Raw genomic sequence first — 17,679 nt, forward strand, 5'->3', positions numbered from 1 at the left:
AAGAAAAAAGTGACAAATGTTACAAAACAAGAGTTACAGAGGAACATTTGGCACAATTTGAGGAGCATGGGTTGAAGTATTTAGGACATGCAACACACTGTGCCAGTCAATGCTGAATGTATCAAAAAGAATAGAATAGAACAATTATTGGAAAAACAACATAAAAATTGAAGAAACAGTAGCTGTTGTTCATGATAGAATTCCGGTGGAGTCATCCAACATTTTAGAAAACCATTACAATGATTACTATGTCAACTCCTTGTTACTGGGCTCATACTGCAATATCTTGTACAATATAGTGGTGGACATACTAATGGGCATTACAGCTATCCAGGTTTTATTGACAAAAGTGTGGAAGGTTGTGAAAATCTTGCTGTAATTTTGTTCCAAAAAAGTCGAAACTCTCCTACCATTAATTGACACCACAGATTTAAATACAAATCAGCTCTACCTGCTGGAGATGGTCAAAGTCATTGTAAGTAGTCAATGCTCAATGGATTTAAGGAAGAGCCCTGGTAGACTATCTTATGCACAATGGATAACCACTGCAAATATATACGTGGCAACTCAAGAACCGTCAAGCTTCTTGGGGTACCACAGGATAATCCCCGATGTCATTCAAGCTTTTAAGATGTGTCCTATATGAAAAATTTTCCGCACTATCGAAAGTCAGAATTTAAAAAAAAAAAAAAGGTGAAAAATTCATTCCACCCTATTGCACAGTATATTAATCAAAACCAGTAGGCGTGAACTCATTTGAAAATTGCAAATGTGAATCGAATTTTTTAATTTTCTTCAAATTCTGTTCAGTTTTTGTGCTTTAACCAAGTGTTAGCAAAGTACTTTTGTCAGCTTAAGAAGCAATGACGGAAACCTAATTACTCTTATGAATCTCAGGCTGGCATGGCCAGGTGATTAGAGCCCTCAACTCGTAATCTGAGGGTCGTAATTTCGAAACTTCGTCACACCAAGCACGCTAGCCCTTTCAGTCGTGGGGCCGTTATAACGTACAATCAATTTTACTATTCATTCAAAAAAGTAGCCAAAGATCTGGCGGTAGGTTGTAATGAGTATTTGCTAAATTAGGAAGGGATAGAACAGGTAGCTCTCATATAGCTTTGCGCACAATTCAAAGCAAACAAACATTTTCTTAAAATTTATATGATTATAGTAATTATTACTTTCTTTTTCAGAAAAATGGAAATTTATATTGTGAATAAAAGGGCAGATACAAGCTGTTCTGCTTCTGGCTTCAAATCTGAAGTATCAGAAGGAATACCAGACTATTCTGCTTTTCACTGCAGTTTTACAGCATCAAAAGAGATACCAAACTATAGTTCTTTTGACTCCTTTTTTCTAAAGCATTAGAAAAGATTCCAGTCTAAGTATCCAAGTTTACAACTTATGACATTGGAAATTACTTGAGTGTCGAAGTTCCTTCTGTGACAACAAAAAAAGGAATTTTGCTAAAATAAAAAAGTGGACCCCTTTGTCTGCACTGTATAATTAGCTATTCCCCACCAAAAAAGAAAAAGGTAAGAGAAAACACAGATACTTTATGCAGTCACACATTGATAGATATCTACAACTTGCTTAGAGTGCAAATCCAGCTGGTTTGTGTTGCAAAATTTGTGTACTGTGTAGAGTACATTTCGCACACAGAATGTGTACTTCTTTTGGAAAACTGGTTAAAAAGGGGTCAGATAAGTACAATAAATTAACAGAACCAATAGGTGATTTACCAACACACTTGAATACTGAGTATCACAAGTATGCAGAAGAAAGACGTAATATGTTATTACAGCAAGAAAGACAAGAAATAGATATTTTTAAACATCTATACTTAAAATACAATGAAACTGCTGCTGAACACAGAAAAAAGTTAAAACCAGTTTTCAAAACCATATTACATATTGGGCATAGCAATGCCCCCCATTGTGGTAATAATGATAATGGCCCTATCAATTTGGAGAAACTAAAAGAAGGAAAAGACTGCTGGAATTTCGCGTAGATGATGGTGATAATCATCTTCGATACCAAATAGTGAAGGAACCACGAAATGCATGCTGTAAATTATCTGAAATTCAAAATGTCCCACTAGAGTGCTTAGGAAATCAATTAAAAGAGAAGATTATTACTCAAGTAAAACAAACTGGCATTGATTTTGTCTTAACAGATAACACAACTTATTTTTCTGGCATTGAATAATTGCCACTATATATAAGATATTTTGATCAGGAGTTGAATGATATTCCCGATGACTTGATTTCATTTATTGTTTAGTGTGTTTTCTTATAGCAAAGCCACATCAGGCTATCTGCTGAGTCTAGCGCGGGGAATCGAACCCCTGATTTTAATGTTGTAAATCCGTAGGCTTATCGCTGTACCAACGGGGGACCCTGACTGTCGTAATTCTGTAATAAAACTATTTATAATGGCAATTTATAAACGGTTTTATAAATAAACCAGAATATATTTGTCTATTAATTTCAATATTTTTGTCCATTCCGTAAGAATCGATATTTGTCTATATGTGGATATGAAGTTAGTTTTACATATTATTAGACCGCAGAGCATAAGAACTTTCAAAATTTAAATTGGAAAAATGCAACGTTAAATAGAGTTTGTACATTCAAACTCCAAATTAAAAGTGAGTGGTACAAAGAGTGAGAAAACATAATAATACACTAATTTGTTAAGACGTTTTGTCTTAACTGTTTATCTTACGTTTTGTAAGATAAAATGGAAATATGCAAATCAAAAATTATAAAACTAAATGTTTTTGTTCTTGTCGTTATTATGAATTTCACCTAAAGCCTCTTGAAGGATATATGAACTAACCGCCTTTAATTCAGCATTCACTAATAGACTAGGTGGAAGGCCAGTTCTGAGGTTACTCTTTTTACCAACGAATAGTTAGATTGTCTATCACATAATAATGCCCCAAACGTTGAAAAGAATAGCTCTTTGGTGAAGACAATCGAACCTGCGACCCTTATTTTGTGAATAGAGAACCTTAATTACCAGGCCGTGCCTATAAATGCAGATAATTCTCACTATTTCTTTGTAAAGAGTAGGTCTATATTATGCGGAGGGTAATGCTGCTATGCCTTCCCTCTAACCTATCATTTTTAAATAAGGGTCGATTAGCGCAAATAGTTCTCAGGTGGTTTTGCGCGGAATTTAACAAACAAAGAAAAATATAATTCGTAAAATTACACAAAAATAATGTTAAACACTTCTCAAATATTACGCCAAATCACAAATAATAAACAAGCGATATCTGCAACAAACTTTAACAGCTTTAATAATCAAGAAATATCTGTGTACATACATGTATATTGATAACAGATCACACTGGGCTATTGTTTTTTCTGGTGTTGCTAACTTCAGAGCGAACATTTTAACGTTTTTACAAGACTACAAGAATACATGACATTACAAACAAATTAGTATTTACTTCACATCTTCATATACGAACTTTGTATTCAAAGGTTACCGTCAAGGGAAGTTGTTATCGGTTTCTTAAAAAAACTGATTAAATATACGACGAGAAGCTGGTTAACTTGCAATATTGAGGAAACTAAAGCTATATCTAACTAAACTAAACTAGGAAAAATACTTAAATGATAAATAAAATAATAACAAAAAATTAAGTAGAAATCGTTATCTCACAACCTTAAGGTTCATAACGCTAAAAATTATAGATTAACATACGGTGTAGTTTTATATAAAACAAGATTAACAAAAGCGAGGCCCGGCATGGCCTAGCGCGTAAGGCGTGTGACTCGTAATCCGAGGGTCGCGGGTTCGCGCCCGCGTCGCGCTAAACATGCTCGCCCTCCCAGCCGTGGGGGTGTATAATGTGACGGTCAATCCCACTATTCGTTGGTAAAGAGTAGCCCAAGAGTTGGCGGTGGGTGGTGATGACTAGCTGCCTTCCCTCTAGTCTTACACTGCTAAATTAGGGACGGCTAGCACAGATAGCCCTCGAGTAGCTTTGTGCGAAATTCCCAAACAAACAAACAAAACAAACAAAAACAAAAGCGAAGTGAACATTGCCAGGAAGTAGGGACTCCATCACCTGTTATAAACAGACCGTAAACAGCCTATTGTATAGTTTTGTGTTGAAACTAAACGAATACTTTAAATCTGAAAAAGGTAGACCTGCTAATTAGGGCCGTTGACCTGCAATATTCTGTGGGAGTTTTATAACGTGACGCTCAATCCCTCTGTTTGTTGGTAAAATAATAATTCAACAGTTGGCGGTAGGTAGTGTTAACTAGCTGCCTTTCCTCTAACTTATCACTGATAAATTAGGGAAGGATAGCGTAGATACCCCGCTTTTAGCTTTGTGTTAAATTCTTAAAAAATGGATGTTTCATAACTACTTTTACTACATGGTTCATAATAAAAAAGATGCTTTATAGGTAAAAATTGAAACAATTGTATTTACTGAAGCCAGACTTTGAGTTGAATGAAGATAGTGCAATAAATGATTTAGTGCATTTATATGTATCAGAGAAACGGGGTATTATAATCAATATGTAACCATATAGGTGCATAATTAACAGTCGATAGAATGGTTTTCTACACGGATATATACAATTTACGTTTAAGAAATATCTGCTTTTCGTAATTAATGGATTTATATAGAGGCAGTTTGATTTTTATCTATCACATACATTTAAATTGCTTTTTATTTTTTGTTCCATTCATTTGTTTTTATTTAATAGTTTTACGGTGTATGATTACGTATGTAAATGTTATAATGTAAATTTAGCTTGAAACACGAAAGTGTAATTATATATACCAGCATTTTATATTTTCACTGACAATGTTTTGTTTATTCTACAAATATATATCAAGCTTTTCATTTTACTTACTATTTAACTAAAAATATTATTCACTGTAAATAAATTTTTACTTTTCGAGTTATCTTGTTCATTTTCTTTTTAATTTAATTGGCCAAATGTTTCATAAATACGGTTATTATCCAAATGAATTAATATATATTTGTTTATTATTATTATTTGGTAGGTAAGACTAAGAGTTTGCCTGGTTCAAAGATATCGGTCGCTGGTTTCCAGCATAAGAAACGCCATCAGTTGGGAAGAACTGCTATCATAAAACGGTGAAAGTTTTATGAATTTGATTGTTAACTAATGTTTGTGTGTGGAAGATGCCTGTCGATTTCAGAGATTATTTTTGGGTAAGTGGGTGCTTATTCTTACTACTTGAAGTACTTTAAAATTCATTTATGTTTAAAACGTTAACACCTTGACCCACTGTGTACAGTGATACACCCTACCACTCTCCAGTAGCTTAAGGACGTATTAATAATATTTGAATTTCGAAGATCGGTGAAACTTGCAAGTGAAGAAAGTATAGTGGCACGACCGAGTTAAATTTCTGAGTCTCATATTGCCCATTTGGGTTAGTAGAAGTGATAAAAGTGATATGGGAAAATAATAAATTTCGATCAAGCTGAAGTATTGTACCTTTTCCTATAATCTACCCACTTAGCCATACTCTTTTTTTTTTTTTTTAAATCGTAATTGATTACATTTATGTCAGCCTTTGGATTTATTGTCTGATCTGTACTATATTTAATTTAGAAAGAATTACTAAATATAGCTTATAATTAAACATTTATTTTTAAATTTAAAATATTCTTGAGTTTATTCATTTTCTGCAACAGAACCCCTTTGTAAGTTTTCTTCCTATAGTAGTGTTGTCATCTGTCTCAAACATGAATTTTAGTTATTTATGAAACTGTATCATTATGAAATTTGAAATACATTTAATGTCTTTATCTACTGGTACTGATAATTGTATTACTGTTAAAATTCTAATATCTTTTCCAAATATATTGAAATTTCATCTATTTCTCAGTGGAATAGTAAGGGTCTCAGAAGCCCAGAGGCAATATTTTTTTTTTCATGGAGACATTTTTATATGTAGTGGTTAGATGCATTGCAGCTGGGAGTGATTTATGAAATATTAAATGCCAAGCAGCCCTAAAACTTGAGTACTAATGACCTGCAACAACAATGACAATAATAAAAATAATCATCATAATAATAACACTATGTAACAAAAGTTTTACTTTTTCTTGTTCATAGGCAGAAAGTGTTATTTTCCAATTGCTTATGTCTAAAGTAAATGAAAAAGACCTATTTTTCTCTTCAAACTTTGCTTTTGTGACATGGATAATGAAATTTTCAAATGTACCCATTTTCCAGAACATTCCAGGTAGATTCAGTGCTGAATAGCTGATAGATAATTTTCTGGAACTTTCCATAGTAATATATACACTTGCACATGCCACTGATAATTGTGTTACTGTTAAAATACTAATATCTTTTTCACATATATATATTCAGTTTAATTCTAGCTTCTTAAGTGAACATGTAGATCTATAGGATTTTATTGGAGAAGGCATCATGAAGCAGCAAGCATTCTACAGACTCATTCTGTTATGTATGTGGCCAATTTATCAAGACAAGAGCAAAAAAGTACTCTGTGACAGCATCTGCTAAAATATGTATGGCTGGGAGGTTATCAAAGACTTCACAATGGTGGCATTTCTGATGGGTCTTCAAGGAAGCTTTACCAAGTTTTCCTGTTATCTTTGCCTTTGGGACAACAGGGACACTGCACTGCACTACAACAGGAAGCACTGGCCACAATGGACCGAGTTCTCTGTGGGGAGGCACAATGTTAAGTGTGAACCACTAGTGGACCTCCAGAAGGTGTTGTTCCCACCATTGCACATAAAATTAGGTCCTATGAAACAATTTGTCACAGCTCTTGATAAGAAGTCTGCAGCCTTCAAGTACCTTCAAGACTTCTTCCCTAAGCTGTTTGAGACAAAAGTCAAAGCTAGTGTCTTCCTTGGACCACAAATAAAGAAGATCCTGGAGCACACAGAATTTCCCAAGAAGCTCAGTAGGAAGGAAAAAAAAATCTTGGCAGCTTTGTCACAGTGGTTTGGGGCTTCTTGGGCAGAAAATTATATGGAACTGGTTGAAGTTCTCATGAAGAACTGCTGCAAAATGGACTGCAGGATGTCCCTAAAAGTCCATATCCTTGACACTCACCTTGATACATTCAAGGAGAATGTGAAAGCATACTCAGAGGAGCAAGGCAAACATTTCTACCAAGATGCAGTGGACTTTGAATGCCACTACCAAGAAGTGTATAATAAAAACATGATGGGAGACTATGTTTGGGGGCTGATACATGAAAGTAATTTATATTACAGTCACAAATCTCAAAAAACTAATCACTTCTAAACATTTTTGTTCATTTTTATATAACTTTAGTATAAATACATGTAAATCTTGATTCATATGTTGTTTTATTCAGACCTTATGCAAATGAAAATGTGCAAATTTGCCTGTTTTTACATAGAAAATAGGTTAATTTTTAAATTTCATTATCCATCTCGCAAAAGCAAAGTTTGAAGGGAATAATGGCCATTTTCTGTACTTTTACAACAAACGCAATTAAGAAATAACAAGTACTATCCAGGAAGAAAATTTGTGTTGCATAATGTAATTAATAATAATGGTGGTAGTATTCACATTCATGATAATTTTAAAAAATTGTATTACCACAAACATAATTTATGATAATAAATATATATATATATATGTGTGTGTGTGTAATGTTGTGCAATACATTAATTGTTTATAGGTGATTAAAATCAGTACTATAATATAATTGGAATTCAAAATTATGTTTCTATTGTTATTTCTTGTTGTCATTCTAAAGTTTTAATGTATAATGCCTGTGGTCATAGCACCCAAATGCACTGGGGATATATTGTATATTGGGCAGAATATAAGTGCCTATGTGAGACCCACAAGGAGAATTAGTTAAGGGTTAGGAGTTGAGTATTTGAACTGTAAACATCTCAACTACATCTATCTTTTGGTGCCTGCAGCCATTTGTGGGAAGATACTTAACCTTAATGTTTAAAAATTGCTTTAACATAGAATTAACCAACCAGTAAGAAAATTATTATTCTTATATTTTATAATAGCAAATAAAAGGATGGAGGTTATGTAGTTCTGCAGGAATTTAGATTGGTTCATTTCTACTAAAAAAATGATGAAAGTTGAGAGTTTTACTTTGTAAAATTATGATAGATATTTATTTTTCCAGTTCTAAAGTTTTATGCATATCTGTTTATCAAACTTGAAAATAAATTGATTTCATAATTTACTATTATTTGTTCCCTAGGTCAAATAATGGGTGACTGTAGCTCATCAGTATTCAAAGTTTTTGACTGCTGGTATTCAGTATTCAAAAGATCATTTATGGCTGACGGATATCTAGTCTTTGCATTTTTTTTAAGGTTCTCAGACTTAATTTATTTTTCACAATATTGATACCATTCATATAGATATTCATACAAATTATTATAAAGATAATTAATATTTCACTTAATATAAATACTTCAAATAGTGTTTATTTAGTTTTATCATGTACAAATTCATAGGATTTGATTTAGTATATTTATAATTCTCTTGGTTCAAAAGTGTTCAAAATTTTGTTTTGAACCATTAAAAAAAATTCATTTTGGTTTAGATTTTTTTTATTCATCATCAGAAAGTTTCATCATGTGTATTGGTTCAGTACAATAAACTTAACATTGTTTTCAATATTATAAAAGAAAACAGTTGTGTTGGCTGATCTATTTGCTAAAGAAGGCACAGTATACTATACTAGCTAATATCCTTAACTTGTATGTTATCATGAAAGAATATTTCTGTAACTTTTCTTTATGTATAGTATAAAATAAAAACATAAGATATGAAAAGAATTCCAAAGAAAGTGTAAAAATAGCTGGCTTCTAACTGTTACGAAAGTTTTTAAAATTTTATCTTCAAGTTGAACCTTACTGTTTTCAGATGCATGACTAATTTTTCTCATAACAATGTATTCTCGATTAAAGAGCATTAAAAGTCAAAATCTTTTTCTGAATAAACAGAAGACAAAAACAAAATAAATATCAATTTTTATACTTTAATTTTTTCTCTCTCTTAAGCTTATATTTATTTTTCCAAATCAAATTTGTTTATTTTTTTCTTGCATCAGTCCAACCTTGTTTTCAGCATGTGATTCTAGCTAACCTTGTGAGTGGAGGAAAGTAGTATATCAAAAGTTATAATTCTTCTGTACTGAAAATGTATTTCTGATAGATACTTCCTTCCACTCACACTTTCCACCCTCCTCCACATAATCTTCAGGTACTTGTGTCTTCTGCCAAACTTCAAAGTGATGGCTCATTAGTAGTGCATAGAGAGAGTTGCACGTGTCGTGTGATACTAGTTTTCTTCATCTTATGAAGTGATGACACATGATAATTTGCATGATACATTTTGAAATCAGATTCCAATATGGATGTGTGAAAGGCTTGTGGTTTGTGTTATGAATAAAGTTCATGTATAGAGCACATTACAAAAGGGAAAAGCTAGTCTTGTGAGTGAAGGGAAGTACATATTGGAAAAACATTTATAGTATAGGAAAATCAAAACTTTCCAATTATTTATTGCTTTTGTTCATTCAAAGTACTCAAGTAATCAAACTCTTGCTCTTATTGTTTGAGGATCATGTGACTTGAAGGTATAGGATTCCATTTCTATTGCTACTAGTGTGATAAATTTTATTTCTCAGTTAGTTTACCTGAAGTCTGAAGACAGAGTATCCTCTGGCTTTTTATAATTTTCGACCACTCAATAGCATTTTGGAAATGCACATTTTAAAATCAATTTTATGTGTTAATTTTAACTATATTTCAACATTTATAATCTGGAAATATTTTTAAATCAACATTTTATCCTTTTCTAATATTTTAGCTTATAAGAAGTGGGGAGTTATAAGTGCATATACCAATTAATAAAGCAAATGTAACCAGTTAGGAGCCCATTGATTAATAATTAGTAAATACCATTAGTTACGTAAATCTAGACATGTACTAAATAATAATTTCTTTAACACCTCTCTCAGTTGAACAGGTTTACTCTTTGTGAATGACAGTTACCACAGATAAGGATGTTTTTACTGACTGTGTTCTGATGTTCATAGTGATACACTACTAGATGTGGCCTTATTAGTAATCTCCCCAAAAGAGGGTTGCCTGAATGGATCACTTTTTTTTTTAATATTTCTGTAACAGTACAGTAGTGTGTTGTCAGTCAGCCAGTAGATACTAAAGTGACATCACACATGATATACTTAATGTTGCAGTTTGTACTGTTCTGATGTAAGTAAAATGTATGCATGCCATGATTCATAACAAAAATTATTCACTTTCTAGGGTACAACACAACATGACATACAAACTTTAAAAGTAAGAAATGAAAATATTTGTTACTCTTAGTTCTAGTTTTATTTACTTATGAAACAACAATTTCAGGAACTCTATGGAAGTTTATTTAGTTATAATAATACATTTGTGATCTCTTTTGTTTATCTATTTTTACAAAAGCAAACAACCAATAATGTTAATAAGACAATTTTTTATTACCTCGTGAATTGAAAATTAAGAAATGTGAAAGGTACTATTTGATGTTTAATATCAGTATAGTAATTGTACCATTAAAACACAGCTGTTGTCATTTTTTGAAGTTCTTGCATTTCATTGTTTTGGAATATAAACTACATAAGGTTCTAGATTGCTATTATTACTATATTACATCATCAACATCCTGACAGGAAACTGAATGTTTTTCTCTAATTTATGCATAGTAGTGTGTGTAAAGGTATTTAGACCATTATTTTACCAAGATTACACTGTCTTATTGGTGTCTCTGAGCTGTATTCAAATGCTATTAGATTTGGCTTGCATGTGTGTCAAAAGAAACTGATTTAAGACTTTGTGGGAATTTAGAAATACCCTGAGATTAATGAGAAATTTGGCATGCAACTTTGAAAAATAACTAGCATTGAAGTGTAATATAACTTGTCAGTATTTAGGTACAAAAGTCTTTATTTCCGTTTTAATACATTTAGAAAATTTCAATTATTCTCATTTTTGCCATTCATTAGCATTGTAGAAACTTTCTCTCTCCATATACTGAAGGTACAAAGTGCTTTCCAATAATATTGAGCACAAAAAGGGAGGTTAAGTTCAGCAGTAAACAGTAAGTATAAGATATTGAGTTCATATTCCATGTTTTGTAAATGTTAAAAAAAGTGAATTTAAGTTAGCACAAAAGTTTTTTTGGTCATTAGTTATGTATAGAAAATCCTGTAGTTGAGCTGAGCAGCGTTTTCCTTTTTTGGATGATTTAGATATTGATAAATGAATAGTGACAGAATACAGTTGATAACATGAAAAGTAGGACCATAATGTGGTTGATCAAAGTCCTTTTCTCATTCGTTACCCTTTGTTAGAGTTTTCTTTAATCATGGATAATAAAGTGAATATATTCATTTCATATGTTAAATGTATAACACATGTATAAAAAAAAAAAAGAAAGAAAAGGTAATATGGTAATACCTAAACTTTATACATGCCTCAAAGTTTTTATTGATTTAATTTTTTTGAAGTTTTACTATGAAACTATATTTGTGTAATTTGATAAGAAACACAAAGACCCCAGGTGTCATGATCACACAGTTGTCTCAAGTTTTAAAAACTGATTCATATTAATTAGGTGATGCAGTTGAGAAAAACACTGTACAAATTCTACACATAAATGTACACGGTAATGAAAAGATGAATAATTACTCAAGACATTATTATATATATGATTAAATTGTGTTGTTATTTATCAACCAAGTTCCTCATGTCTTCATGGTCAAGTTGACTTAGAATAGTGTATTGCATTTTAAACTGAAATTAGGTTTAATAAAATTCACTTCCATAAATAAGAACTGTCTTATACTGTGTCGCTAGCCAAGCAAGTGTGAGAGCTACCAAAGAATTTTTTTCTTTTTTTTCTCAATTTTATTGTGTAGTACATGTGCTGAGAATGGTGACCCATTTTGTTGCACTTGGGTTTTTGTTTAATGCTGTAATACCTGTCACAATACAATATGAGTATATGCTTGTACAACTTTACCAAACTATAAAATCATGATTTAACAATTCTTATACTTTCGAGTGTCTTCTTAACATATTGTTTCAAGCATTTTGTAATAAATTATTTTTTGACCAAACAATGGGAAATTTTCTAGAATTGGTAAAAATATCTTAATTACTGAAGACAGAAAAATTACCTAAAGTAAACGTTGAAAAATAAGATACTTAGAGAGATTTTTGGTGAGACAGTAACTACATGACTTTGTCTTCCCTCTCTTGGCCATGTTTTAGTGGATTAGTATTTTGTAATATACAGTCACATTTCAATTATTATACATTACACTATGTAACAAAATTTTTACTTTTTCTTGTTTCTGGGGAGAAGTGTTATTTCCCAATTGCTCATGCCTAAAGTAAATGGAAAAGACCTATTTTTCTCTTCAAACTTTGCTCTTGTGACATGGGAGCATATGATGAAAACATGATGGGAGACTATATTTGGGGCTGTTTAAGTAATTTACATTACAGTTGAAATTTTGAAAAAAAACTACTCGCTTCTAAACATTTTTGTTCAACTTTAGTATAAGTTGTACATGTAATTCTTGATTCATGTTTTATTTAGACCTTATGTAAATAAAAATGTGCAAATTTGCCCTTTTTACATAGAAAATAGGTTCATTTCTAAATTTTATTATCCAGGTCACAAAAGCAAAGTTTGAAGGGAATAATGGCCGTTTTCTGTACTTTTATGACATAACTAATTGAGAAATAACGTATATTATCGAGGAACAAAATTTGTTACATAGTGTTACATATGTATATAGATTATTACTATATAGAAATAAATTATTAAACTTATTTTTCTTACAAAACAGAATCATAAATAACTATACTGATACCAAAGAATTCCACTATAATTTATTAAGCTTAGTAACATGTATTTAGATTTTTAAAAATATGACACAACCTACCTTCTTGAAGCCATCATTTGAAAGTGCTGTACTCAACATACAATATGACTTATTAAAATTTATATTTAAATCTATTTTTTTAATATTTACTTTTAAATTAAGAAATTAACTCGTATATAATATTGAAGTTTGAATTATAATATACAATTTGGTTTCAAACTCATTGATATAAATTCATGAAATTTTGAATAATGCATGCCAATAAATGCAATGACATGGTCCTCGACCCCTTGTGAAAAGGTTAATTTGTTTTACCACAAGAACTTAGCAAATATATAATGAAATCAGAAGTATTAGGTTCTTTGATGGAATACTATATTGCAAACAAATTGGGAGTGTCATGGAAGCTCTTGAGAGATGAAAATCTTTTACACTTGTATGCATTCCATTTAAGTTGTGGCCTGTAAATTTGAAATGGATGTTGTGGTTATGTGAATTGTTGATGTTTCTGAAAATCTGATAGGAGATATTACTATAGTAATTAGTTTCAAGGCAAATCTTTCTTAAAAAATTTAATTAATTCAACAATACATATCCATTTCAGTTTGTGTTATTTTTTCTGCTGAAGTTGTAGCATGTGAACAGGATATTTCAAGATTGGATGGAAAGGTCAAGGATAAAAGGAAGAACACATTTTAGTATAGAGTGAATGGATATTGACAAAATGTTTATACAGCAAAGTTATAAACCTGATTAGCTTTTGAAGGTTGAGATCAAAAGATCACTGATGTATGACTTACTGCAATTTTGTGAAATTTAGATTCATGGATTATGACCAAACTTATACAATAAATACTACATCATTAAGTTTGGGAGACTTAAACATAACATTATTAACATGACATTAGTGGGGTTTAGGTGTTTTATAAACATAAGTTGCAATCTTTCAAATATTGAGGCATCTTTAGAAGTTATTCTAAAATTTAGTGAATATGATAGATTAAACCCTGTGGCCTCTTATAAAGTGGTTGGCAAAAAGTTATTTAGGTATTATTGTGTTTTAGAATTTCAAGTTATTTCTCTTGTAATTGATAGATAACATGCAGATCAAATTAGAAATATGAATTTCCTATTTATTAATGATAGAGATATAAATTAATTGTTTTAAATTTGCTTTAAATAGTCACACTTCCATCTAAACCCAATCTCACTTTGATAGGTCACTTATCTGTAAGACTATCCAAGATTTAAAGGTATCTTAAATGTCAGAAAAAGTGGCAGAAAATAACTCATTTGTAGATTTTTGTTTTCTAGTCTTATTCCCTAGACCTGGTCAGTTTCCTTTTTATAGATTTAACATTGTTTTAGCAGGATTTCTATAATTGCAAAGAATAAAAACAAGTTCTCATATTATAAAATTACAATATCCTTAAAAAAAACATTTTGCTACTAAACAACAGAAAAAACATTAACAATTACATGTTTGTATATTATTATTCTGAACTACTGATTATCTACTACTTGACTGTTGGTTTAGTATGCAGTTATATGTTGCTAAGTTTTTGGTAGCAAACAGGGAACAGATTTTGTAACTTGCAATTTACAGGTGGATTTTTCATAATATGGACAAAATATTTACCAATATAGTTTTCCATGAATGTATTTGTGTGTTTGACAATAAATAATATTAAAATACAAAACCATTAAACCTAATTTTTGAACTGTTTCACATAATGGCCAGTTTCTGTTAGATTACGATTGTGTATGTATGCATATAAATTCGTGTATTCATTGGAACATGCTTCATGCTAGGATAGCAGAAAGTCTACAGATTTACAATGATAACATCAGGGATTTAATTCTGCACACAACAGATAGCCTGAAGTTGCTTTGCTATAAGAAAAATACATATACACAATGATTGGAATGTTCCAAATAATTTTGTTGCTGTATGCACAATATATTAAATTCTGTATGAATTGGAACACATCTACCTAATACAAGTTTGCTTTTGTCTGTCAGTTCTAGAAAAGATATTAATGAAAAGCAAAAGTCATTTAAATGAGTATTTTAATTTCAATTGAATAATTTAAGGTGACATAGTTTTGATAATTACAGAATGTACTTAGCTTGCTCATATCTTTTAATAGAAAGAATGAGGGTGTTTATGATTGTCTTCATTAGAATTTGCCAGTGAAGTTTAAATATGAATGATAAAAATAATAATATAATTTTGGTTAATATTTCGGTCAATAAATATTCTGTAAAACCTTAGTAGTGAGTAACACACAGGCAACAACTATTTAACCCTTCATCATCTCCACCTGTATATTTATGCATGGTAGATTTCTTTTTATTGTCTCTACCCATGTGTATATGCTAAATGTCTCATGCATTATGTAAGTGCCTTATGCTTGGTTTGTTGTGGTCAGAGCATTGTTATGGTACTGAAAAGTACTCTTTCATATAGGGATTTGCTTCACAGAGTGAGAAGGGGAATGTACCATTTATTTTGGCAATTTTGTTTTCATTTTCTTTTCAGTCCAGTCAGAGGTAGTTTTTTTTTTAAATTTACACATACTATTGTATAGTGACAAATCCAGAATCAGAGATGTTTCTTAATACAAGATAGGGTCAAATTAAAGTAAACAAACAATACCTCTTTCAGGTTTAACATTTTCTCTCATATAAAACTTCTAGTGAGGTATTGGTGAGTACCCTGGCATAATATTTATTTTTAATTCCATAATAATATAAATGGAAACAAAATTGTGGAAGAAGGGGTGAATTAATATCTACATAACATATTCACCTTCATTATAGTACATTTTTACTCCAAGACATGAGCATCCAAAGAGCCACATGAGAAAAGAGTAAGTGAATTCAAGATTTTAGCAAGTAGTTTTTAAACTCACTTGCAATTTCTTACAAGTGGGTTTAAAAGTAAAATTTGAACCCTGAAATAGAGCTTAATGATTTAACATTATTTTATTAAGTTTTTTTTTTCATAAATTAGTAATTAAATGTTACTGTTTCTTCAAAAACTTTTGTTGATTCAACATTTTAAAAGGTAAAACTAAGGGGGAAAAGAAGTTCTCTCTGGGCATATTAGAGTTTTTCAAGTGCATTTATAATATGTCATAATGCTGATTTAAATATTACAAAAGGAAGTTGAATGAATTCAAGAACATTGTGTTGGCATGTTTTTATTTTTTGTTATAGGAAGATTAATTTATATTACTAAATTTCAACAATAAAATACTTAGGGCTTTTTCTTCTGATCCACTGATAATTTTTGTAATCGTATTTATAGCAATAAAATAGAAAGTAAAACCTGCAACTAAGGAAAATGAAAATTAATTTTTATTGTTGTACAATAAATAAACAAATGTAATGGAGTAATTGTGTTCATTTAGTATGTTTAATTAACCAATTACTTTTTATTCAAATCTGATCAATACATTCATCCTGTGTTAATGTAAGTCATATGGAATACTGTTTTTGTTATATTGAGGTGGGCTATAAACAAGAGTATGTACTTTTATTGCTCTTTAATTGCAAATTATTATTATTTAATTGTTTTAAGAGTAGCTTTAAAGCATTTTGCCCAAAGATAATAAAATACTGTAGCATGATACACAGTATCAGGAATTGTTATTTATACTTTCTTAATTGTTATAAAGAATAACAAATTATGAAAGATAAGTAATTAACATTAAGTATACATTTATCACTTATTTCTTATCACAAAATAGCTTTGGTTAGTAGAGTAAATTGTGTCTGGTAATACTTTCTAAGCTATTGAAATCAATGTTCAGCTATTTAATCAGTAGATTCACATGAACTACTATTATTTAGGAATTATGTAATTTTAAAATATTGTTTTTAAGATTACATTGCATTTTTCATATGGTGTGTACTGTTTATCGTCAAGTTTCTACATACTAAACTAAGATTGTGATAACCACGTCACAAGTTGTGGAATGTGATATACGAGAAAAATATTAGATATTCATGTTTTTTGGTTTTTTTGTATACACAAATCATGTTTTTATGAAATAATCTATTTACATTGCAAAAAATAAATTATGAACAAACATGTAATGGAAGAATAAAAATTCCAAAAACCAGTATGAACCAGTGTGACAACTGCAAGTCTTGTAAAATGAAGCTTGTCAGTAAATTTGGTATTGTAACTTGTACAATGTATATGCAACTTATTGTTGTCATTGATTATTCTGTAATCTAGGGCTAGTTTCTAGAATTAATTGAATAAATAGTGACATACATACATACATTCAATAACAATAATTTTTTGAGAATAACATACATAATTTATCAGTTCATTCTAGGTCTCACTTTAAGCTTAGTATTAACCTTTAAGCCTACTTTTCATTACGTTGTGAGTGCTTAAATGTCTTATTTTTGTACATAGTATTTTTTCAAAGAGATTTTAGACAGTGAACATAGCTGTTAACAGTGTTTTTTTGCCTTATTATGTGAAGTAAAGAAGAGACAAAAGATATCCACAAAAGCACTTTATGTTTAGTAGTAAGACGTGAAGTTAGAAATCAGATTGGTATTTTACTATTTCCCCACAGATATCAAATGTTAAAAAAAAACATACGTGTATCATTTATTTTGGGTACAATAGTGGTAGACCTCATCACATACCAGTTTCAGTACAGATAGTTATTGTAACTTATTTTAGTTTTTATTATATATGCC

General features: G+C 30.5%; 1 protein-coding gene across 7 annotated transcripts in view; it reads left to right on the forward strand.

Annotated features, from left to right (window-relative positions):
- Positions 1 to 5,050: 5,050 nt before the first annotated feature.
- LOC143224685 (F-BAR domain only protein 2) overlaps positions 5,051 to 17,679 on the forward strand; it is a 145,708-nt gene continuing 133,079 nt past the window's right edge. For 2 of the 7 annotated variants that reach the window (XM_076452855.1, XM_076452875.1), the window contains exon 1: positions 5,053 to 5,212. In XM_076452855.1, coding sequence (XP_076308970.1) covers positions 5,183 to 5,212 — 30 coding nt within the window. In that variant the 5' untranslated portion in view covers positions 5,053 to 5,182. Of the gene's footprint in view, positions 5,213 to 17,679 lie in introns of all 7 variants that reach the window. The other 5 variants (XM_076452903.1, XM_076452913.1, XM_076452884.1 and 2 more) reach the window with 4 other exon arrangements.

Source organism: Tachypleus tridentatus, chromosome 1 (genome assembly GCF_004210375.1).
Source record: "Tachypleus tridentatus isolate NWPU-2018 chromosome 1, ASM421037v1, whole genome shotgun sequence".
In the NCBI taxonomy this organism is placed as follows: domain Eukaryota; kingdom Metazoa; phylum Arthropoda; class Merostomata; order Xiphosura; family Limulidae; genus Tachypleus; species Tachypleus tridentatus.